General features: G+C 39.1%; 1 protein-coding gene across 4 annotated transcripts in view; it reads right to left on the bottom strand.

Annotated features, from left to right (window-relative positions):
- The window catches only part of ect2 (epithelial cell transforming 2), a 63534-nt gene that overhangs the window by 13509 nt on the left and 23456 nt on the right, over positions 1–26569 (bottom strand). For all 4 annotated transcript variants that reach the window (XM_088077383.1, XM_042512844.2, XM_088077384.1 and 1 more), the window contains 13 exons: positions 26295–26357; positions 22380–22605; positions 18312–18436; positions 16144–16263; positions 15969–16037; positions 15529–15639; positions 14427–14523; positions 14089–14170; positions 11554–11632; positions 11089–11208; positions 9059–9197; positions 6603–6757; positions 3519–3626 (listed from right to left, as the gene is read on the bottom strand). In XM_088077383.1, coding sequence (XP_087933509.1) covers positions 3519–3626; positions 6603–6757; positions 9059–9197; positions 11089–11208; positions 11554–11632; positions 14089–14170; positions 14427–14523; positions 15529–15639; positions 15969–16037; positions 16144–16263; positions 18312–18436; positions 22380–22605; positions 26295–26357 — 1494 coding nt within the window. The remainder of the gene's footprint in view (positions 1–3518; positions 3627–6602; positions 6758–9058; positions 9198–11088; positions 11209–11553; positions 11633–14088; positions 14171–14426; positions 14524–15528; positions 15640–15968; positions 16038–16143; positions 16264–18311; positions 18437–22379; positions 22606–26294; positions 26358–26569) is intronic.

The following is a 26569-nucleotide window of genomic DNA, read 5'->3' as shown; positions in this document are numbered from 1 at the left end:
CTTTGTAAGGCTTTAAGTAACAGACAATAGTTTTCAAATTTGATTCATTTAAATGGTAATAAGACGATTTATTAGTAATAATAATTACGGCGCAAAAACATCTAGAGATTGTCATTCCAAAAGTCTTCCACCTATGCTGTTAAGGAATTATATTACAAGCAGCCTTACACTTGTTGATCGCAAATGTTGATACTGAAATATCTCTGATAATATCTGGTAACATATAGACCCAGCTGATTCATCATTCAGGTTCCACAAACAATATAAAATGTTTTATTTTGTTGGGGCGGCCAGTAGCTAACCTAGTAGAGCAGATGTTCCATGTACAAAGGCCATGTCCTTGCTGCAGTGGCCACGGGTTATATTTCTACTGACAGCACTTCGCTGCATGTCATTCCCTTTCTCTTCCTCTTTAATGCTGTAGCTCTACAATAAAAAATTAAAATTAAAATTAAACACTATAACATTTTTTTTGCCACTTCATCAGGTACGCATTTAAACTGTTTCAGTTTAATTGCTCGGTTTTAAATCTGTGAACTGCCATGCTTTTTGTTATTCGAATAGTCTGAGCAAGGAAGAAATGTTGGAACTTGTTTCACCACGGAAGTATTATGAAAATCAGGAATGCAATCACCATCATACCAAGACCTGGAGCTATTTACTGACTGCCTAAGTGTAAACGAATAAAAGATGAGACAGTCAGAAAAATGGGAAGCATTGTAACTTGAAAAGGGTTGTGTTTCTGTCTGGTCTAGAAAGGCTGGTGCTGAGCTATGAGTTTCCCTGTTATCTTGGATTCTGCAGAGTAATTAGCCTTTGTAATAACTACTAAGAAGGATCAGCATCATGATTTTTTCAAGGGGCCAAATATTTTGCCTTTAGTAGAACTATAATATGATATGATTTTATGTATCTGTTTTAGTAGTGCTCAAATAAAAAAAGAACATATGCAAACCCATTTCTTGAGGAGATAAACTGTTGTCCTGGCAACATATGTAGCCATTTTTTAAGTCACCATCCTGTGAATCAGGGAAAACAGATAGCTTTGTAACACCAAAAAAAGGAGAAACTGGTAGACTGACTGGCAAGACAGTCTGCCCCATAGTCTTCCTTTAATCTCTTAACCTTGACTGCTCACAATTGTTCTCTAAAATGCTTCCTTAAACCATTTATTCTACATGCAGTTTGACGATCTCACATACTGTATCTATCCGCTTGTTCCACAGATCTTTTAGGCAGTATTATGATTATATTCAGTTAATATTTAAATCCTACAGCTGGCCTCTCTGGATAAGCTGGAAAGCTAAAAAAATGTAAGGCATATTCCAAACCAAGCCCATTGTTTTATTATTGCAAAATTACATCAAAAGGAAAAGTCTGCACGAGATGTCTTGTGCATAGTTTAGTTTATGTTTCTGTGTAATTCAGCATGAAATAGTGCGTGAATTGTGGTCCAGATCATGAGGTAAATATGCAAAGACCTGTCAGTCTGAACTAGGGCTGTACCAGAATGAGGACATTTGGGCCGACTCGGCACTTCAGGCCAATGTGTCCCTCTAGTCCAGCTGCTGACAGCTCTGTCAGATGAAGACTCAATCACACTGGACGGCAGCAGAGAACGTTGTACCAGCGTCTGGTTCAAAACTAGTTTTACCGACTTCACTGGAGTTGAGAGTGCCAGAGTTGCGAACAGAAACAGGTCATGTTCTCTGTGTTGCGCTGCCCTTCGTTTCCATCACACCTCACCATTACATCATTTAGCACACCATTAGTTTTACTTAGATTTAGTTTGTTTGTATACATACGGTAGTATGGAACCTCACAAGCAGTCACTCTGCATTACTGGATAAGATACCTAAAAACAAGGGTAGGGGCTTCTTCACCGATGATTCAATTATCCATGTTCAGGAGCAACTCTCGTGTTATCATGGCTAGGGTTGCAAAATTACAGGAATATTCAAGGTGGACAGTTTCCATGTGAATAGAGAACCCTAGATATGAGTCCTAAACCTGTAAATCAGCATCTCTTGTTCCTTCGTCTCAAAGTCAATGTTTTTTTTTAAAAGGATTTTTTGTTAGAGACCTGAAACAGGGTATGTGGTTAACATGAGTATGAGAGTATTTCACGTTCCACACAAAACACGTCAGTAAATACCCCACTGTGATCTTTGAAGCTTTAATGTGTCTTAAAAAAAACAGTTGCTAACAAGTGGCTAAATGAGACCATAGAACATCATCACGCCAAACTGCGCCAAACACATCTTTACCGTCTCGTAGAAGTGGTGAAGCGACTGTAGTGTAGTTCACTTTAGTCTAGCAATCACTTTTCACTTCTGGTGATTGCATTTAGGCTTAAAAAATCCTGAAAGATTATCTTGCTGAACAAAATCTGTAAGTATCATAAATATTTGTTTACCACAGAGCTTATTTTCTGCGATGATCCAAAATCCAGTGGAAAAATCTCACAGGCTTTTTGAGTTTGCTAGTTAGCTATCTAGGTTAACTAATGGTGAAGCCACTTTTAAGATTTGAGCAAATAGTGCGAGCTTTGTTCAAACTTTGGATTTATATTGAAAAACTGTTCCGAGGTAGCTCACGGGGTAGAGAGCATGAGGCCCTGACACACCTAGCTGATGGTTGGTCGCCTTTCAATGTTGGGTCTTCGGTGAGAGTCATTGGCCTACGTCACTGCAGTGTGTCCTACACTGTTGGACATCCTCAGCGCAAGTCTGCTTTTTTTTTTTTCCATTGATTCAGCATGTTGAATTGGTGACGGCAGAGTCCAATGGTGAACAAAATCACATTAATTTGCAGTTTATCTTAGTGCACGACAGGAGAAAAGGAAATGAGGAAAATAAACAAAGAGCTAATTTTTTTTTTAGCCATAGAGCTCTTTGGCAGAAAAGTTTCTTGATAGTTTGTGTTGTTGGTAAATATGCTTTGTCCTTTCAACATTGGATTGTGCTGGCAATGTACTAACTGGCTAACTATTGTCAACTCCTCTGATGTCAGTTTGGTGCGTCTGGGCCTTAAGGCTTAGTCCTTATCTCGATGCCTGGATCATCCAACACAGGCCCTTTACTGCATATCATCCCCTCTCTAATATTAAGTATATACTTCAGTAATATAATCAAAACTTAGACGAAAGAGAATGGTTCTTTGGCTCAGACAGTGTAGTAGTGCTGGCAGCGCTGTTGGCTGCATAGTGATGAAGAATGCATAATGGGACTACTAGTACTATTACTTCTACTACTATACAACTACTACTAAAGGTATGCTACAATTTGATTAAATCACCAAAAATAGTGCCATAAGATCCAATGTTGTGTTTGTGTATGGATATCCCACAACAATAAGTTCACTGTCAAAAGTCATACTTTTAAACTGAAATCCTAAAATTCCCAAACTAAACTTCCCTTGGAAATTGTCCAACCTTTTGTAACCCTTATCATGAGCCTGCTCTGGAAAAGGTGCAGCTGGGAGGGGGAATCATGAGAAGTGCATTCGTCTGCCTTTACCTTTTTCGAGGTCTTCTTGATGGCTCTGGAGGCTTTGCTCAGGGTGCTGTCCATATCCTTGGTGCTGACCTGCAGTGAGTCTGGGTCTGTACACTGAATCAGATCCTCCTGAATACCACACAAAAAACAAAACAGCCTCAAACTCAATATAATAAATCATGACCTGAAGTGTGCAATTCATGCAATCAATGCCTGTAGATACATTACGATTTGCTGTCAACATAGTTGCAAGCAGGGATGTGAGGTAAGATTCACACAGACACACACACAGTCTTTATTCGTCTCCCCCTCACCCTGCAGAGGGCTTGTTAACAAGCAGGGCTCTATCTCGTTGGTATTCACATTGTAGCGCCGACCCAGTGAAAACAGCATTAGGAATGCAGCTGTGAGGTAGCACACAGTCCAGAGGTCAACATCGCCCCCTGCTGCTCGCTCTGCTAAACACAGCACACAGCCTCACCTCCATATCCTCCACTGGACTCATCATCATTAGGCTTAATCAGCCCATAACCAGCTGATTTTCCATAATATCCCCAAAACCATTAAAGGCTACATTTGGTGATATTTTTAGTATTTTTCTTAATCACAAAAAAATCCCATGAAAAGACTTAAACCAGCAGGAACTGGTATAAACAGTGTACGCTTCAATAACAATATTGCCCTAGTAGCCTGAATTCCTTTGCATTCCATAGTAAATATAAAAAAAAAAACAACAATAGAGACACATCAGTGAGCCCCACCGGTGAACTGGGTGATATGTTCCTTCATTACCATGAGCACACAAACTAGCTAATTTTTAAAATTACAAACCCCAAATTCACTGTCCTGCTGCTGTAAAAACTCACAAAAAAAATCAAATATTTAATAATTAACCGCTGAAAATACTCCCTGGGAAATGCACTGTCTCCTGTTTGAGTAACATTTGCTAAATACTGCAGGAGATCACTGGACCTTTTTTGAGAAATCTAAATCCACTTTGTTGAGTTGGATAAGTAATATGGAGTCATGTTATTATACAAACCATTGATCTTGATGCAAGTCTGTCATGCTGATTGGTACAGTATTTACTTTTGCCTTGATTGGCTTTTTACAGATGGATAACCCATCTAACACTCACACCCCACTGACAGAATTACAGAAATAAACAGCAGAGAATGTGCTTGTAGTGTTGTTATTCCAAAAGACAATGAGAGACTGAGAGGTTGTGATTTAGATTACTGTAATAGTTGTAAACAAAGTTGATCATTGTTGCTATGTATGTTTGAGGCAAATTCCTATCATGCAGTGTGTGGCTCTAAACCACTGTCTTTGCCATCTGAGAAAGTGGAGACTCGAGCAGACTAGACTCACTGTCACTATGTCCAATGCTGGGCAGTCTGATATTGCAGATCTAAAAGGTGTTTCTATTATTTTGTCCACAATAATTTTATAATTAAGGATGCTTAATAGAGAAATGCCATTCAGAGCACCATCAACTACTTCCTTCAAAATGTACAACACCTCTATAACAGGGACAGAGCAGGGGAGTTTCCTCTGGGGCATTTATTCTCTCAAAAGCACTGAATCTATGTCATTCAGTTAAGAAATCTAATTTAAATGGGTAAATGTTCTTCTGTCAACCAGATATTCAATTCAGAGTATTGAAGACCACATTTATTTGGTATTTCTTTGGGATACTTAATTTAAAGAGCAAAAATTGTTATGCAGTACCACAAAATAAAAGCTTTTTGCTGGAAATTCACTGTACTTCACATTGAAGAAGCATTCCTACAGGGCGCCTGGTGGCTCAGTGGATAGAGCAGCGCCCCATGTGCTACCCTTTTCACACTCACACTGTCCTATCCATTAAAGGCAATAAAAGCCCAAAAATATAATTTAGAAAAAAAAAAAAAGAGCTTTCCTACAGCTTAAGGGAAGTTGGATTAAAGACTTTTTAAGACATTTTTAATGATACTTGGAATTTAATTTAAAATCAATTTTACAATGACCAAGCTGGTAGAGAAAGAAAACATAAATTGACATCAATTACTCAGGGTTACGGACAGTTTGGCCTAGATATGTATTGTAATATAAAACTAGACTTTTTTGGGAGGAGGAATTTGGTTAAATTTATAAATGTATTGTAAGGTTTTGTGATGCAATGTCAGAAAAAAGATTAAAAAATGTCCTGTGACCCATGTCTTAAGACTTTTGAGAAATGGATTCAAGACATATTAATACCAATTAAGGACTTATTTCAAGATTAATAATTTAAATGCCTTTTAAGACTTTGTAGGATTTAGGTGAACCCTGATAAGGTGTCTTTTTTAATTTTGACACGTTCCCTAGTCACTTATGGTCCATTCAGAATAAACCTGTGACACACTTTTGGGCTGCGACCCACCAGTTGAGAACCACTGTGCTACAGGATGATTTTTGTTCCCATGACAACTATCAAGTTTCCTGCAAATAATGTACAGATTTAAAGCATTCCATTATCTCAAATGGCTTGAAAAAAATAGTGCATGTAGTTGCTGTATTGGAGAAAAAAATCTCCTCAGGGGAGCTGACCCCTTAAGGTTTGTGCCGAGCCCTGGATGTTAACGGCTGGCCCCGCCACAGCTCTCTAAAGTGGTTTCAATAAAAACTGAACACTATAACCTTCATGGTGGTAGGAACTACCACAGGACTGTTCTATTAGACTGCATTAATTTTAGCTTGGTGAACTAAATACTATTTATTTGGGATCAAAATGAATTTTTCACAGTTTTACTATAGAACATGGAAAGTAGGTCTTCCATTCCAAATTTTACCATAACATCTAAATCACTAGTAGTGCAGCTTTCTCCTTGGACCTAAAGATGGTGATGAAACTCAGTCTGGACCAACTGTTCTCTTTGACCAAGTTTTTGGAGATGAAAATGCTCTTTCAGTTTCAGCTGCTGTTGAGGATGACAGCTATCACAGCTTCCTTCCATGCCTGCTGATCTGTCAAACTACCCACTTTCTTTTCTTTTCTTTGTGTGTGTGTGTGTGTGTGTGTGTGTGTGTGTGTGTGTGTGTGTGTGTGTGTGTGTGTGTGTGTGTGTGCGCGTGGCCTCTCACCACATCAGTCCTGCAGATGGTGTTGGCGACGTGGCGGCAAAGTGTTCGCAGCCAGGCGCTTTTAACTGTTTCCTCGCCAGCAAGTTGGAAGCTGAACAACAAGTTCTCCTGTTCAGTTGGAGGGCGAACCACCAAGGCAAATGCATTCACACACTCTGAAGGGAGGAAGTGAAAGAGCAAAAGAGAAGGACAGACAGTGATAGAGTGAGAGGGAGAAAATAATGAACAGTGACAAAAAGAAGGGAGGAGTGAAATGGTCCAGAGATGGACCATGAAGAGATAAAGTGAAGGAGATAAAAAACGAGGATAATTGAGGATGGTGTTGGATGGGGAGAAAAGGAAGATAAACAGATTGAAGGATGACAGCAGACAGAAGTGGTGAAGAAAAAAAACAAGAAAAATCAACTTCAGCGCTTCATCCAAACTCCATAAACATTAATCACCACTGTTTCTCGTGTAAAGACCGAATTTGTCTCTGAACGTGCTCTCACATGTAACTTCAGAGGTTGACTAAATAAAGAAAACTATCTATTTATGAAAGAAACACTTGCTATGTAAGAAGCACCAGATCTTCTTCACATATTTCTGTCAGTGTTTCACAATGTTTCATAAAATTTAGGATCCGGAAGCAGGATCTTGCAGTAAGCAAGAAACAGAACTTTGTCGAGTGAAGGAGGGAGACTTCCAGTTGACATGTATTAATATTTAATCCTGCTGAATGTGAAGACCATAGAAAACTGGGTGGCAGTATCAGGGTTCTCAAAACTCAAGGAAAGAAGACTTTTTTAAATGACACTCAAAATAAAATTCAAGAGCAATTTTACAGTAACAAAATTGAAGAAATAAAAAAATATGAACCAACATTAATTACTTTGGGCTGGGGACAATTTTGCTTAAATTTAAACTGTGACATTGTCTTTTTGGTCCATTAAAAAGTTAGATGATCTCCTTCAACTGTTGAAATTAACTATTTCTAATGGAGAAAAGGGTAGAATAGAAGTTAGAAATAGCTGGCAATTATTTTTTTAGCTTTCTCTGTGATTTTTGTGTTTCTTATTCAGTATTTGGATTCCACTGACTTGATTAACGCTGTGCCAACTTTGAAAAAGTTGCATAGTTGCATAATACACACAAGGCTTAATATGTATTTTCGTCTACCAGTCTCTGCCATACCACAAAATCTCCAGTTTTCACTGATTTTACACTTCCTCATGTCATCCAGGGTACAGAGACAACTAGCTAGCAGACAGTGGATCCTCTGCTATGAGCATCCCAGCAGGAAACAAAATATGAGTGTTGTTGGTTCAACTAATCTGATCTGCGTGACATCAATGGGAGAGGCATATGGTAAATTATTTCTTAAAAATATATATATGTTACCAATTATTTAGAGATTTTATAATGAAACATCAAAAGACAACAACAAGATCCACAAGACTTTCTATGTCTAAACATTTTTGAGACTTTTGGAATTACTTTTGTTGATTTACAACATTTTATTGCCAATTACAGGCTTTATTTTTAGATGGTAAATTCAAGTTATTTTGAGAACTTTTTAAGGATCCTGGGGGAACCTGAGTATGTATGTACAGAGTCATCTATGCCTCATTTATCAGCTTTCCTGAGCTTTTTTACCCTTAAAATGCTTTAAGCTTAGAATGTTTCGCCCATTATCTACAGGTGGTGTATACCTTACCTCACTACTGACAAATAATCATCCTGCTAATTATTGCTTTATTAGATTTCATTTCATTTCAACATATAGCAGTAGTCAAGTTCCTAGGTGAACACTGAAATGTTTCACTTTAAGCCTCATACAGTCTTGAGATAAACTTTGGAATATATTTTTGCACAGGAGGAGAAGGACAGAAAGAGCATGCTGTCTATCACTTGCATTACAGGTGCATTAGGAAGGGGTGTTTCCATGGTCATGTGGAGAAAAGGGATGATTACAGGAAACATAATTTATTTGATGGGCACCTGACCATTGTTTTAAGAATTAAAAAACTGTGATCCTACCCATTAATTCAATTGGAATTTGGTATTTTTTTCTTGTTGGTGTTTAAAAACTGAACTGAAAACCAACCAAGAAATTTCCAAACTGACATACTTTTCAGACACTGATTTTTTTTTAAAAACAGACCTTGGGATGCAATACTTTTAATCAGCTGACTCAGATCTTAGAGCATGGAGCATCCTTGAATGAACAAAAGCTTCAGCAATCAGCTGTGCTTAAATAAATGGAGTGGAGATCTTGGAGTTGGTTTGTCATCATTTTTAACATTGTGCTGTGTTTTAGTGAGACTCCAAAGGGGTGTTAAAGCACTTTTGATTAATAAATGGAGTGCAGATTGAGAGGGAGACATAAAACACCCTCAAATGATATGCAGATGAAGTGAAATGCAGCGGCTTCATGAGTTGACAGTGTACGCATGCTGTCACACTGTGTGTGTTACCCTCTGTGTCGTGCAGGTCCAGCACTCTTCGGATCTGGGACAGCGGCATCAGTGTGATGTGTTTGAGCGGTGGTGGTGGTCTCGTCTGCCCTAGCGGACTCTTAAACGTATTGATCACCTTGTGTCGCTTCCTTGCAATCTGCAGAGATGCACACACACCCACTAAATGAGACAGCAACTTTGGAGGAAAGTGTGAAGTAAGGCAACTTGTGTGTGTGTGTCATGGCAGTTTAGAATTGAGTGTGGGTGCATTTTGCAGTGTGTGGGTGAAGCTGCTATCGGTTACTTGGCAATAAATCAATGGGGCCTTCGTAGAGGTAAACGATGCAACTCATTAATGCCACATTAATTAGATGCTGAGAGAGACAAAAGAGAGAAAGGAGGAGGAAGGGAGGAGGAGAGAGATGGAGGAAAGGATAAAATAGGACACTACATTATAGGTCACTGTTCTTTTGGCAGTGTGAGTGAGGACGGTTTGAGTAGTGAGCAGTCTGGCCACCCACTCTTAGACAACATCAACTAATTTTACATATAAGATAACATACTTGTGACAGAAATCCATGTGTGTAGCTGTTTAACACACACACACACACACACACACACACACACACACATAGACACACACACCTAGAGATGTCGCTGACATGCCCGAATCAGTGCAGCCACCCACCTCATCTCTTTCATGATTGCCAGCTCTGTTCTCGTGTTGCCCCTTCACTAATTAACACACACACTCAACTGCATCAGCAAAGATAGACTGTACACACATGAATTGATCCCCCTTTCAGTCTTGCTATTCTGCAAAAAGCCTCTTATGTACTTAATACTGCATGTGCACATGAATCTCAGCATGTGTTTGGGAGCAAGCTGAGATCCGTGCTGAGATTCTCTTAACCAACAGGTAAAGAGAAAGAAAAACATGGGAGACAGAAATATTACAGAGTAACTTGTTACATTATTGGTTCAATGATAAAATGATAAATGATAACAGAGTCAAAACAGTAAAAAACTGAAATTTGTACAAATTTGGACATGCACAGTGTTCCCCACACTATCATTTATTTGCGATGGCCCGATGCAATTAAAACATCTACCGCCACAAAGAGATTCTGTATTTTTGGAGCTGGACCGTTCATTAGGAGCACTGTTGAAATATACATACTATCAGTAATTCATTGCACCTCGCAGAGCACAGAATATACTCTGTGCACAAATGAAGCAGAGGAATGTGAGGCGCATTGAACATGAATCTTCACCATTCATTCAGCTGAGGCTACAAGTTTGCATTCACTCAGAGCAGCTGCTACTATCATCCATCAATCTGATCTGATCAGCTCTGACCGGATCAACAGATCAATTATCCAACCCGCGAGTAACTAACTGCTGCTGAGGAAAAAAAGAACTCATGGAGAGCTCTGCTTGCGGTGCATTCACGGACCCAGATTAATATCTGAATTTAGAGAGGGCACACTTTAGTAAGTTTATTTAAAAGAAAAGCAGACAATGCCACAGCCACTGTTACTCTTAAGTGTAATCAGTGGATGTAAAGATCCAAACTTAAAGATCAAAGTAAGCACTTTATAGATATTGGTCATCATCAACAAACATCTTTTCTTGTGAATGTCTGTGTAGGGATACAGAAAGTGGCAGCACTCGGGTACGCGGCATTCCACTATTCCCAACAAGAATTATGACTCCCCAGCTCCTAGACATTAAGGTGCAAAACGGAGGGCTGAGGGCTCAGTGGTAGAGGCAGGTGGTGTATTGGGATTGGGCTTTTATATTGACTGTATCCAGTGTTGATTTGGATTTACTTTTTGTGTAAAGTGAAAAATTCAGAAGATAATGAGCTCACAAAATAAAATGCATCAGGAATTGCATTTGCCAAGTTAGTCTAAAACAGGTACAATCAAATTATCTTCCCCCATCTTCCAGCCCTTTCCCTTACCAATGGAAAACAGGTTAATTAGGTGTGAATGCGGTCTGTGTAGGATTGTCAAATGTTTAAGGCTCTCTGTGTGCATTCTTACCTCAAGACAGTCATTGAAGAGGAAGAGTGTGACATTTTCTCCACGGTCACAGGGCTGGTCTCCCAGGGCGATTGTTTCTACTCGGTAAACCAGACTGCGATGAGAGGACAGCAAGTTGGCCTGCAGAGAAAACAAGTACGGAAAATTAAACGGAAGTGTGGACAATGGTAGCTAAAAAATATTACCCAAATTTTTAATCAAAATACTCCTTAGTTTTACTGTTATTTATACATTCATATCATTAAGTGACCAATAATTATGAAAACTTTAAGATCTCCCACATCTACAAAACAGCCAAGTTCACTAACGACTGGCTGACACCTGGTGGAAAAAATCATAGCGTAGCTCTGAGCATTTAAAATACATATCAAACTATGGCTTACATAAGTCTACATAAGGTCTGTTTTAAGTCACTTGATTAAAATGACCACTGACATGCAAATATATAGTAATCCTCAAACTTACAGGACAGCCATCAACTTCATAAACAACATCAAAGATCTGCTTCTGGCCTTCAGTCTTCCTCTTGTCCTCATTGATGTGACTAGTGGTGAAGAAAAGGAAGTTAGAAAAAAAAAATATTGTTCAGTTCAGGAATACGAAATTAACCACCACATCAATCAATGGACCATTCATTCATTAACCATAATTGTTTATCCTGTTAAGGGTCACAGGGAGGCCGGAGCCTATCCCAGCTGACATTGGGTGAGAGAAGTGCTACACCCTAAGCAAGTCGCGACACTATCACAGTGCTGACACAGAGGCAAACAACCAATTCACACTCACATTCACACCTACAGACTATTTAGAGTCAGCAGTTAACCTGCATGTCTTTGCCTTTGATCAGCTGACCAACAGGAAAATAATCAACAACATTTTGTGACTTGTCTGAGTCATTCATGAAGGATAATGAACATAAATGAAACATCTTTCTTTTGGGGGAACCCGGCGGCTCAGTGGCTAGAGCAAGAACCCAATGTGTGAGTCCCCGCTGCAGCAGCCGTGGGTTCAAATCCGGCTCACGGTCCATTGCTGCATGTCATCCCTCTCTCTTCCCCTTTCACACTGTCTCTCTTTACTTTCCAATAAAGGCAAAAATGCCCCAAAAATAATCTTGAAAAAAAAAAAAAAACATCTTTTTTTTGGACAGATGGTTGTGACGTTTATCATTAAAAGTTGTCAAATTGGCCCCAAAACCTGGGGGCTTGATTTTATCCTAGGCAAGTAAAATCAAATTAGTTTACGGCTAGACTTGTATAAGTATCCATCCATCCATTTTCTTCCGCTTATCCGGGGTCGGGTTGCATCGATGCCTGATCATATAGAGTTAAGTTGAAGAAGAGCAGCAATTATCACACCTGAAAACCAATTCCCTGGAAGGAATGCATTTAAATAAACTGCCATTTAAAGGTCTAGTGTGTAGGATTTAGCGGCCTCTAGCTTGGAGATTAAACATTCCAACCTAATGAAACTGTTCTGTGTTCCAAAAATGTAGGAGAAATACAGTGGCCAACATAAAACGTTAATGGCCCTATTTAGAGCCATTAACACACAAGACTTTGTGGGAGAGGACCCACTCCCGTGTAGATATACCTCATTCTAAGGTAACAAAAACACAATGATTCTTAGTTTCAGGTATTAGAGGTGAAACCAATGAAAACATAGTTATGACTATTATATTCAATATGTGCCAATATCGGTCGAATCGCTGAGATGTGGCATTAACATCAAAAGACACTTCTGGGTAAATTATTGGCTACTGTTTTGAATCATGGAGCTATGTAAATACTGCAGAAGAAATAAAGTTAAACATGGTGGTTTGACCAATCTGACATCTCTGCTGTACTTATTTTGTGAACTGTGTTGCTTCGCTAACATCTTTTTAAAATCAATCACGTGTTCCTCATTGACTAGTGTTTCCCACCTGTTATGCAAGCTCTTCCTCTGTGGTAAGGGTTAGGTACTGTTCATTATTCACAATCGGAGGGGGTGGTACAAAATGGGTAAGACGTTAAAAAAAGAAAGAGCTGGTGATATTTATGGTGAAAAGGAAGGTGATTGATTGGGAAAAACAAATATAGCTTCAGGGAAGGTCAAGATAAAAAGAAAAGTCACACCACAGCAACTTCCTTCCTCTAATAAATTAAATACAGTCCCTCAAAGGGTCTATTATCTAGGGGGAAACAGTATGTAAGATTTTAGCCACCCAAAATTCATTATCAGTTTAAGTGTACACAATATTTGAATATTTGCTCTACTTAACCTTGCATAATAGCTGATGGAGGCAGCAGCAGACCAAAATGAAATGTTTTTCTTAAGTTAGTCTTGTGTTTTTGATATAATGGCTACAAATCCCTGTCAGTATACACTGTCTTATGGTAAGACGAAGTGAAAATATTGTAAATATAGTGTATACTTACACTGACATTGACTTTTTTAGGCAGCTTAAAACTAATCAGTGAAGGCAGAGTTTGCTCAGCACTGTTTGATAATAAGTATGTGATGCGGCAGTTTTCTACCCCATAATCATTTTAAATAAACATTTTGATTGGGTCTATACCCCCCTATATCCTACCCACTGGAACATTATGTAATATAAATAGTGCAACCTTTTACTGAATAACAACTGTATCTTCTTTATCATCTTCTTCAATTATCAGTTCCATGCCATATATTGCTTGAAACTCCAACTTATTTAAAGGGTCAGGTAGTTGTTTTAAAAAACAGCTTAAAGACTTTGAGCATAATAACACACAGTATGTATTATGACCTCCCAATTATTTGAAAATGCACAGAAATATTAAAAGGTTCACCAAATCCTGATCTAGGACATGACAAGGATTCAAAATCTTCAACAAATTAAATCTAAATTAAAGTCGCAGGTTTCTTACTAAGTTAAACCTACATAATGCCTAAGATGAGTATGATAGGAGATGTTGGAAATTATCAATTACTGGCTTTGTGATCATCACAAAAGAAAGGGAAACATCACCAACTCACGTCATGACTTCTTTAAGAGACTCAATTGCTTTCTCCAGTGTTATCTTGTCTGGGTTGTCATCTGATGTATGTTTCTTTATGTCTGAAATGGGGGAAAAAAAGGGAAAATTTGGGAAGACGCAGCCAGGCAGGAGAAGATGAAAATCATGCAGAGAAAGCAGAAAAGAACAGTGAGGAAGAGAGATTACAGACAAGTATCAACAGGAGATAATGCAGGAGGGAGGCAGGTATGGAAGCAGAAAGATATAAGAGAAAGATAAGGAGGGATGTAATTAGTATGAAAATATTGTTTCCTTAACTCTTTAACAAAAGGGTGTGTTTGTGAGTGTGTGTGTTACCATTAAGAAGAAGGGCCACACTGGGCAGTCTCTGTACAGGTCTGATGAGCAGCTCCACCAGTGTCTGCCTCCCACACTCTGGCTTCGCCTGGTTAATCTGCAGAATTTATTGTCACACAAATGAAGAGGATTGGTGTGACAGCACGTGTGTTTGTACTGAATGCTAACCACAAGCAAAATGAAGGTCAAATCACTCACATCTATCTGTTTAAAAGGGCTTTTTAGCAGACATCAGACAGTATTTTCTGAAAAGTGCTTTGAGAGGAAAGTGTCAATTTTATGCACTTTTGAATGAACAACCCACAGTGACAGGGAAAGTCCTGGTGAAGGAACGCAAGCTGGTTATAAAAAGAACTACATGGTACGTTTATTACTGTAAATCTGCTGCAGCTCAGTAAGTAGATATAAGCCATACCGCAACCTTTATTTGCAAACATTACCAAAGCATTCTCATTATAATAGACACAAAATACTGAATATTTTGGGCATGTATGCTAGGGCAGACTGACTAAGAGCAGTCTCAGTATCTAGAGCATAGCCTCTCCAGCCTAATAGTGTTTGAATCTTACAAAAAGTCAAACTCTCAGCTTTGAAAACCAACATCTTCCACAACCTCGGTACTTAGTGTGTATTGGTTGAAATTACTCTTAACAGCAGGATCCATTGCTGTATTAGCTGCTCCTTTACCCAACCACTCAGCTGTCACTGTTACTTTCCTTGTTGCAACACTTTTGTCGTGTGCATGTGTATACAAAAAGCCAGGGTTTCCCACACATTCATTTATTTGTGGCGGCATTACACAATTAATACCTCTGCCACCATGTATACAAAGCTTTTATTTTCGGAATTGGACCAATCATAAGGAACACTATTAGAAAATACACAGTTTGGTTAATCATAATAACATAAAAACAAAAACAAGACTTTAACAAAAAGGACATCTGCAGCTACAGACATTTTAATTTCATGTTTTACAAAATTTAAATACCCATGTAAGAGATTTTTGGACAAATAATCTTTTTCTTCTGCAAGCCTTAAAGTCATTAAGATGTTTTAAGGACCTGCAGAGACCATGATACAGTACAGAGTGCAGAGGTCATACCTTAAGAAAAGCATGGAAGCGTGGCTTTAGCTTCTCACACCGAACAATGGTCTCCTTACTCATTTCAAAAAAGTTGACAAAAGGTGGGTAGGCCTTCACCAACTCTTTCGACTGTACAGACAAAAGATGAGAACACATCACAAGCATCGAGAGGATGATCCACACAGACAGAAGCATGAGGTTTCAATAAGAGGGGGGACAAAAGCTACAGTCATAATTTAGATTCTTTTGCTTTAAATTGTTTTCACACTTAATTTGCAGTGTTAGAACTCTTATATCCCTCTCTGTAAGTGGATGACTTTTCTCAATAGTATTTGGGACAGGACCATGAGTTTTTATTTTGACTAACTACAATGGGTTTATTACTTTTTTGTAATAAACATACAAATATCCAAGAAACAATAACATTTGAGTACTAGTAGAGATTTGTTTGTACTCACATATTTGAGAATGATATCTCCAACACTCTTGTCTTCTGACCAGTCTGACAGGAGCTCCTCAAGGTCACTCTGATGAACAAACATCACACACACAGATTAAAAGGTCAACAAAAAAATCACACTATCACAAAATTATGTATTAAACTTTGTTTTGACACTTTTGAGGACAGACTACCTTTATTCTGATGTGAACCTCATAGATTTCGGGGATGCTGCCAAATATTGTCTTCACCTCTTCTTGGGCCAGGATGGGTCCACCCACCTGCCCCTCTTTTTCCAACGGAAGCTTGAAAAGCTTCAAATAGAAACAGATATGAGTGAAATGCACAAACACATAACAGAATTAAGATGTTCCACAAAACTTTCCCAGAAATAAAGAGAAATACTCTGGATCACTGATACTCAACCTATGGCCCGCAGGCCAAATAGGGTCCCGGGTGGCCCGCCGTACCACTTTCTAATTTATGATGAAAAAAATTGATTCACGCTGCACTTTATGTAAATATGCAGCCAGAGTGCATAAGAAGCAGAAAACAGAGCTTGTTTATCAAAAAAACATGCCAGGGGGGGTTACCAGATCCCCTGACAGAGGTCCAAGCTATGCCCCAAATTTCCTCAAATCCTTGAAATACCCCTGCATACACCTGACCTGTGCAGGGCTGCTGCAGCTGGATTTACCTCTTGGCTAAGATAAGTGAGGACGACAAACATCGAAATGTTAAAAACTGGAAATTTGTTTTTTATATATACTGATAAACAACATTAATGCATGTTTATTAACTGGCCCCTGGCCTCCTGTCATTTCACAAAAGTGGCTACAGGCAAAGCAAGTTGAGCATCACTGCTCTTGACGTTTCCAAAGCCTTAGCATCAGTAACATGTTCTGTTAAGACAGTAAAAATACAAATCTTACTTTTCTCCACATTGTATATTAATATGCATGTCAGTACAAGTCATAGCCTAACCTGTCGATTCATTCATTTTGCATCTCAGGTCACATTTCTGAGTGTCATTTAACAAGATGTTCCTATTTGAGAACTTCTAAAACTATAGCTTGGTTAAATTGGTCCAGACCAAAACTGACACACTGCACTGATTCCTTTTAGTTCTAATCCAATTCATGTTAACATGACATTTCTGTGACTGACAACTTCACTCATTTATTGGCCCGTTTTGGCAACTAGCGACACATCACTTAGCTGCACTTTGTTTTTCCTCTTTAGTTGCCACAAAGAGCTCATGAACAAATAACTGGCACAAACAATTTGAATTTAAACTGGTAGCGCAAATCAGCACAGTGTGGTTTGACCAAAGGTGCCAATGGAAAACCCTGCTGTTGTCACACTGGGTCTGGGATGTATATAAATTGGAGTAATGTCTGAGTGGTCCCAACTGCCATGTTAGTGCCATACCACCCATATTTTAGTGCCATACCCATATTGAAAGTCAGCCTGTGTCACTGTTGTATCATGTTGAAAAATTAAATCCAATCAGTAGTCTGCTGTCTGCTGCTCATCTAAAAATGGACATATACTATCTGCTGCCTCAATAAATGGGTGTAAGATGAAAAAGGGAAGTGCTGCACTCAGAAATATAGATCAAGTTTATTTTTCTATCTGTGTAACTGTGAAGTGAAAAGGGAGCATGGACTGACTATGAAACAGGTAGTAATCAACAGTACTATGACTCATACCTTGCATGCAGTAATTACTAAATGTCTGCATTATATAGTCAGCTTCAACTTTGTTTTCCTTTGATAAATGGCATGGTGGTGAAGATACGGCACCATGTGGTGATTTCATTTTTTTATTTTTTAATTTAAGACAGACAAGTCGACGGCACTGAGGGGCTGACCTTATGTTCAGAGATTTAATTAAAACCAGGAAGCTTTTTGTGAGAACAAGAACAGTAAAGCCCAGTGGAATAAAACAGAGAAAACAGATGACAGGTGAGTAAGATGGCAGAATTGGAGGATATAGATACTAAGAACACTGTTTTGATGCCAACAGAGAGTAAGTCAGGTAAAGAAATGTGAATGAAAAGGACTTCAAAATGGAGGAGACCTGAGAACGATAATAAAGTAAAAAAGCAAAAGATTTTGAGCAGGAGGGAGACAGAAGGAGAGATGGTCAGGCAGGTCATTTTCTTCCTCACTGGTCAGCTGTCTGAGTCCCTGCTGGGACCAACTGATAAGACAGGCCAAGTGAGAGCGTGCAAACACACACACACCTTTAATGATTGTAGCTAAGCTTCAAACAGTTATCAGCAGCAACGGACTGGCCAGCCTGTGAGTGAGGGTTAGAATTGTTCACATTGTGCAAACACACACAGGCACATGCCTACCTGTAGGATGGTGCTTAAAATGTCGACATAGTTGCTCTCTGTCTGGTAGAACTCTTTGGAGACCTGCCACCTGGCTGACTGTTTGGACACAACAGGAGTCGAGCTCTTGGATGGTTTTGAACTCTCTGAGGAACAAGACGGACAGGAAAGAAGAAAAGTTGTTAATATTGCACTGAGGCAAGGACAGACACTGCTGATTGTCAACCAACTTTGTTGTTTGGTTTTTTTTTTGCAATTCTAATGAAAGTAGGGCTGCGTCAGAATAGCAAATTTGTGCTGAATTTTATGTCTAAATGAACATTCAGCATAGACTGCTGGTACACTACATCACACAGCTTTCCACTTTTTGTCCTGAATTTTTTGCTGAGGAGAAAACACTGAGGAAAAACTTTTGTCTGGAGTACACACCAGACACAGCATACAAGGCAAGGCAAGGCGGCTTTATTTGTAGAGCACATTTCATACACAGGGCAATTCAAAGTGCTCTACAGAGTAATAAAATATAAAAACATAATAAAAGATACAGATTTACAATAAAAGAGAAAGATAAGATATACAAGGTAAAATTAATTACTAAAAGATCAAAAGAAAAGTGCAGACAAGAGGTGCAAAGATAAAAAGATAATTTAAAATCAAATTTAAAAAATAAGTTGGTAGTCAGCAGGTGGAGTAGGCAGTGTGAAAAAGGAATGTTTTTAGCTTTGCCTTAAAAGTGATCAGAGTCTGGGCCTGACAAACCTCATCCAGGAGGTTATTCCAGGTTTGTGCAGCATAATAACAAAATGCTGCTTCACCATGTGTAGTTCTGACTCTTGGGATGCTCAGTAGGCTGGCCCCTGATGATGATGTGTAAGGATTTTAGGACTGGAGCAATGTCGTCATATTTACTAGCTTTTATCAGGACTCTCGCAGCATTCTTAATAAGCTGAAGTTGCCGAACAGCTTGTTTTGAAAGGCCTACAAATAGACTGTTGCAGTAATCTAACCTACTGGAAATAAAGGCATGGGTGAGACTTTCAAGATCTTGCTATGACATTACATACACATACAGTATCATGGTATAGTATGCTAAGCAGAGAATTGCCAATCTGAGGGAGCCAAAATGATAAAATTGCTACTGTTCTGGAATGCCAATTTTTTTCGACATCATTGGTGTGTGCTGATCTCTGCCATCTTGGTTGTTACCTCGCACCAAAGTAAAGGCTCATTTATGCTCCCTTTACTTATGAAAACAGATACGTCTGTTTCAAATGTTGTAAACGTCACTGCCCACCTCAGCGATGGTGGAGGAGGTCGTAATATTGTACCTTTAAACACACATAGAGGTTTGTGTAGCCATTGTATACATCTCGACATGTAGATAGAGAATTCTTTTCACTAATTCATTCCGCTCCGCCATTGATGAACCTTTTCTCTCAAGGACAAAATGAGCGCAGATAATGGACAGAAGGCTCTATCTTTCTCTGTGTCTAATGTTGAGCATAAACAAGCCCTTAGGGTTCAGTTGCATTTTATAAAATGTGTATTCATTTCAAAACATTTTTATAAAATTATATGTTATTCCTGTTCCATGCGATTTGTGAACACGAACTCTCCTAAATCCAAAAAAATAGTTTTGATACTCAAATTTGTGATGTCATAGGGTATGTAGTCTGGAGGTGCTCCATAGACAATAAATAGTGAAAGATTTTCTAGATGACACAGAGAGCAGCCAGGGGAATGCTCTGAGGACATGGGAACATTTCATATTTCACAACTGAGAACACTACAATAAAATAAAGATTAATTAGGTATTAAAAATAAAACAAACATTCTGTGGGTCCATAAAAACCGAAGTCTCCCATTCATTGTTTATGAAGCGGCTCCAGACTTTATACTTGATGACATCACAAGTCTGAGACTTCCTTCTGTGGTTTCTGGCTTTAGCAGAGTACCTCATGTTCACAAATATGACTGTTCCTAAACTATGGAAATAACATACTGGAATGCTTTATATAGGTGATGTGCTCCTTTAAAGCGATGAACTTCAAGTATCAATGATATGCATACTTCTTTAGCATGAGACTTTCATTTGACATTCAGCTGATCAGGGGGACACGCTTAACATAGAATCCACTAAGTTAGTACAGACACTGGCTTGCAAAAATCCCAATAACCAAACAATAGCCGAAAATTTAAATCCAGCATCAATCAATGAAATAAGCTACATCTATTAATATCTGATGCCAATGATGTTTGTCCTTTCAACCTCTGAAGCCCATTATCAAAATGTTTTCTACAATAGTCAGAGGTAGAGCAGGTTGTCCAATAATCAGAAAGTGGCAGTTCGATCCCTGGCTCCTCCAGTCATCATGTCAAAGTATCCTTAGGGTGACAAACTGAACCTACAATTGCTCCTCACTGCTGGGCCATGGGAGTGTGTGAATGGTTATTGAGTACCAGGTGACACCTTTTACAGTAGCCTCTGCCACTGGTGTGTGAATGTGACATGTAGTGTAAGGCCCGTTTAACACAGCATGTGTCAGCAGTGCAGGAGCAGCATCGAACCTTTTGGGTTTTTTTGGCACCCATGTTATCAAGTTAGAGCATGCACACTGCCCACCAGAGCAGCGCTTGTCAGGAGCATCTCAGCTGTGTGTCAGCTGCAGCACATCTAGAGAAACGGCTGCTCACTGTTTTTTTATGTGTGCTGTGCGCATTTGTTTGCAGAAATAGACAGTGAAAATGATGTTTTGGTGATTATCTTGACTCTTTACCACTTTTTACTGCAGTTTAAGTCTCTATGCCACAGAGATTTTGAAATGCAAAGATATCTGTTTTACTCCAACTTCCCTGCTACCGTTTCAAAATGAAAGCCCTCTGACAGTGTCTCTGTGGACAGAATCCCATTAGTTGCTGACACAAGGCATTTTGTTTTGAAACATTTGCAGGACCATGTTGTCGATAATGCAGGAATTTGCAAGACTTCATATATGAGTGGAATTTGTGCTTATAAATGTGGAAATACCGTACTAATGGAGTAGCTATGGAGCAGTGACACAGCAGCAGTGTTGCAACAGCACTGCATATGTGAACACCACAAGCATGAAACAGGCTGCAGCTCAGCGAGGCTGCCATCACGCACTGCTGACGCATACTGTGCTAAACAGGCCTAAAAAGCGCTTTGAGCTGTCATAAGACTAGAAAAGCACTATACAAGTGCAGTCCATTTATTAACAATATACACATGAGAGAGCTTTATGTGGTCTTTGGGAAACATCTCTCATCATCCACAAAGTCACATTCAACAACTATTGCGACAAAACAATAGTTTTGTCAATGTGGAACTCAAGATTTTTGCTATTCATCTGAATGACCTTGTCTATTGTAAGGCATGCAAAGCATATAACATAAACAACGAAATTCTTTGTGTAAAGGTGCGATGCCAACGGTTGGATGAGGGGAAAAGAGTCTGAACGCTCCTCAGATGGTGCTTTATTTTCAGCACTCTGAAACCAACACTTGTGCTGTCAGGCCACATGATGCTGAACAAGTCCATGTTCAAGTGTATACTCCATTACACTCAGCTTTTTTTCAGTTTCACTGGTAAAAATTAATACATAACTTAATCATTATTACAACCAAATTCTTTCATGAACTGGCCTGATATCTGCTAACAATAGCACAGTTGTACTCTGACCTGCAGAGGTTCCTGGCTGCTGCTGTTCCTCCTCTGGCTGCTGAAGGGTACTTGTGCCCTGGAAGGACCTTTTCCTCCTCTCTTGCCTGTCTGTCCTAGTCCTCTTTTCCCTGGTTCTCCTTCTTCTTATCCTATTCCTGGTCACAGTATTGTCTCCTTTGCTCTCTGATCTGTTCTCTACTCTGTCTTCTGAAATGAAGAGGGGTTCATCTTGTCTCTGTTCTCTTATGACAAAGAATCAATGATTATCACAGAAAAGAAGATTCTCTGAGCATTTTCCATGAATATATACTGTATATCAGAAATACTTTAAGTGTCCATTAGAGGAAAAGAGGGCTTTAGGGTTAGATCAGAGGTGTTTTCCAGTGCTCCATCATTTTTTTTCTTACCTGCCAAGCCTTTGCATGTGTCAGGGGTGTTAGAGATGTCCAGCAGAGAACCCATAGACAGCGAGTGCTCTGCTGACGGCCTTTTGCGTGGTGGAGGGAAGGGGGAGATCTCTGTCTCCTTGGCAAGCTGAGCCAGGGTGTCCCTCAGACGCCGACGCTTGCGGTTACTGTTGGGGGTGGTGAGGGACAGCAGGGACACTGCCTTCTTCATGGCTGGGCTGTCGTTCTGAAGTCCAGTGGGACAAAATATATATTAAAAAAACACAAGAAAAATACAAGACGACTAAAAACAAAGCAACATGAAGGCAAGCTGCATGTCTTTCAAAGTATGATGGAAAAAGTGAAAAAAAGTTTGGAGCAAAAACTTTTTATAATTAACACAGGTATTTGTTAATCAGTGAAATGGGCACATCCAAAATGTCATACTATGTCACACATGATGTGCAAGTCTTAATTGTATTGTATTGTAATTGAAGTGTAATTGATGTAAGTGTAATTGATTGTATAATGCTATGGTTCTGGCTTTTGTCAATTGTGCTGTGTAACAGACAACAGCTGTTACCTTGCTTTAAAAGAACTATTTGACCAATACAAAGAAGGCTCACATATAAAATTAGTCTGTCTCTGCAATAGAAAGATTAAAGAAAACTTTTGAAATTGTTGCTACAGAGAGAAAGGATGTTTTTGGTCAAAATGTAGAAAAGCTGCCACTACCAGAATGCTAGGCGCCTGATGTAATATAGAAAGATCTGTGTGAAACAATTATGCCCAGCCTGATCTCGTATTACAAACACTAAGCTAAAACATGTTTCTGATGCATTCAAGGAGAGAAATATGCAACTCAGTAACAGAATCTTGGTTTAGATTTGATCAGCGCTGCTTGGTTTTACTGTTTTTCAAGCCTGTTTTCACTGTGCAGGAAGTAGCATGGCACCCACTTCACATTCACAAACTCTTGCAATTACAGCAAAACAGGCATTTCATATATTTCTGAAAACATTTTAGATGAGAAATAGGCAGAGCAGTAATGTAATCTTGATTAATATTTAATCAGCACTGCTTAATTTCACCGTTTGATCGCATTTTGGTCTGAGTTTGAGACAGAGAGAGGAGTGGGTGTGTCTCTTGATCAGCTGTATACTCTTTGAGTCTGCTATGGTGGTATGGGTAAAAGGAAATATACAGCCAGTGGTTTGAGCAGGAGCCCCAAGAGCTGGTGAAATACTGCAAAATGACATAATTGAATGACAGCTGGTGAAATACTGCCAAATGACATAACTGAACAACACAACAAGCGTTGCGAAGGGCAGGATGAGGGCTATCTCTGCACTGGTTAGATGGAGGAAAGTTTACCATTGTTCAATCTACACATATTCCTCACATTGTTTTCATATAAAGCTGGTTGAAAATCAGTGAAGAATCCCTTTAAGGCAGATGTTCTTAAAGTCAGACTCTGGCCCAGATCCGGACCGGCCGGCAAGTCAATCCGGACCCAGCCCATACCAAATTTTAGGAATACAATAATACAATGTAATAAGGTGTAGGTTTCCTACTTTAACAATTTACTAATTGTTAAGTAATTTTTAAGTATAAAAAAATTCAGTTTTGTGAAATATAGTGTATTTTGAGATGGTTGCAGCAATCCTGGCCCAAGATTAGGGCCTTAAACATACTCGTTTCCCAGTGTGACATTGTTGTCACGGCAACATTGACAGCTGGAAAGTGTATGACATTTTAGTCATCAGTGTCAGGATTCAGGGGTCAGCCCAAACTTATCACCTTATCACCAACTGTCCCGGATTTTCAGCCTTGAATAGAAATCCGATTTAGACCTTTGAATATTAAGTTTCAGAATCCCTGCTTTAAGGGTTTGGTGCCATAAAGATGCGCACTAAAAATCCTCCTACAGAGATGAGTTGAGTGACACTGACTTTGCTAAGACCGCTGAAAGATTCTGGGGCAATATTCCATACAGCTGGGATAACACAACACATGTTGTGCGCTGTGAATGCATTAATACAGGACAAGGTGGCTGGGTAAAACTCACTGTTGACCTTCATAATGAGTTGGAGGTAAGCTGGTTTGCACAAACTGCAGTGAAAGCCTTTCGCCTACAGCTCTTCATGTAACAGCTCACTGTGGTAGTTTACTTTGTTTTCTCGTACTCTGCACTTTTTGCAACCAACACTCCAAAATGCTAGCCCACTTCACACACACAGCGACTGGGTGGATGTGGAAAGGTGACAAAGCAGGCATGATGTTAACTTGTCTTTCAAGTGAAGCACCATTAATGCCTTCAAGGAAACACTATCCATGAGTGTCCACTGTTATTAGGGCTGGGGCGACACGTCGACGTAATCGATTAAGTGAATGCATCGATTCATGTAACGTGTGTCGATGTCAAACTGTTTCACACATCGCGCGTAATGAGAGCGTGAGCAGTGCTGGGCATGTTGTTTTTTTGTGCTCGTGTATCAAGTTAAACTATGGCCCGAGCAGCGCTTGTCAGGCGCGTCTGAGCTGTGTGTCAGCTGCAGCACATCTAGAGAAACGGTGACTTGCCGTTTTTTTACGTGTGATGCTCGCGTTTGTTGACTCTATACCACTTTACACTGAAGTTGAAAGTCTCCCTCTCCCAGTTAAGACTGGGCTATTTTTTGGTGGGAATAATGCCCTGCAGTGTATGACAAGTTTAAAATGTTATTTTCAATAAATTCGCTGTTATATTTATTGAGTAATAAAAAAATAATAGTTAGATCAATTTCAAAAAAACGATAGATTAATCAATTAATCGAAAAAAACAATTGATAGATTATTCAAGAAAAAAATAATTGTTAGGGCTGCACCTAACGATTGTGTAATTGTGTCTCTTTTCTCTACAATGGCAGGCTTTTAGCCTAGGAGCAAAGAACACCTTTGCCTTTATTCACAATTGAATTGCACTCAGTACAAATTAATTTGTTTAAGACAAAACGTGGCCTTTAACACTGGCTAGCCCCACTACCAAGCAGGCACATGAGCTCAGTGGAAAAGCAATGTGATCGATGCTGAGGAAAAAGGCTACAAGAGAAGCTGCATGGGAGGTGCTTCGAAATACTCAGAGACAGAAGGCTTTAGCAAAGACAGACAAGTATCTCAGGTTGACTCACTACAAAAATCAACTGAAATCTGTGGGTTTTTAGCTGTGCTATAGTGCAACACTCTAATCTAGTCAAATGTTCATGATGTGGCAATATAACTGGTTGTTTCATTTTGACAGTTTCCATTTGTTTACGATAAGATACACCTGTATTAATCCTTAGCAGGGAAATTCAGTTGTTGCAGAAGCGCAGCAAAAATAAATACAGATGAGTGTGGCGAGGGACAAATACATAATAAGAGGCACATAAACTAAAATAAGAATAAAATAAAAGTAGGAAATATCCAGAGCATTTTGAGACAAAATAAAAAGTAGTAACAGTTAACATGTGAGGAAAGGGTAATGGTGAACATAACTCATACATTACAAATTTTAACTCAACTCAATTTCAACTAAATGCACCATTTAACTTTAAAAATTTAAAAAGCGCAAAAAGAACCCTGACAATGAAGTCAACATCCTGAGGATAAAGAAGGAGCTTGAATAGGGGTCCTTCATTTAGCTTCAAATGAATGAATTAACTCTACAGAAATGAAACAGAAACAGAAATGAAAAGTACCAAAACAAGATTGGACGCAACATAAATAAAAGTGCTTGGTATTAAAAAAGACTAATGAGTCAAAGAGTATTGAAGACAAGCTTCAGCCACTGCCTTTATACTTAGACAAATACAGAGACAGAAAAATACTCTGTTGCTTGCATTTCATAAATGTGAATTATCCTTTAAATGAGTTTATATATATTTGACATGGCATAAACATATAACTAACACTCACCTTTTCGTAGAGGTACATGGATTCCCCGGCTCGAGCGTCCATTTGAATGCTGCCCCAGAACCACTACAACAAATGAGAGAAAAGTGTTTTTAGTGACCGCTGGGTTCATACAGAGGTGTGTAGAAACTAAAGCTTTCTAATTCTACTATGACATAGACTCTCCTTTAAAAACCAATAAGACTGGCAGGGTAAAGAAAAGGCCATATTGATTGGGGGTTATAACTAGACCTAAACCACCACTCTATCCTGGCCCAAATTATTCATCCAGTGAAATG

The sequence above is a fragment of the Plectropomus leopardus genome, chromosome 5 (genome assembly GCF_026936395.1).
Source record: "Plectropomus leopardus strain MGB_pleo_1.0 chromosome 5, ASM2693639v1, whole genome shotgun sequence".
In the NCBI taxonomy this organism is placed as follows: domain Eukaryota; kingdom Metazoa; phylum Chordata; class Actinopteri; order Perciformes; family Serranidae; genus Plectropomus; species Plectropomus leopardus.
This window is presented reverse-complemented; position numbering and strand designations above follow the sequence as displayed.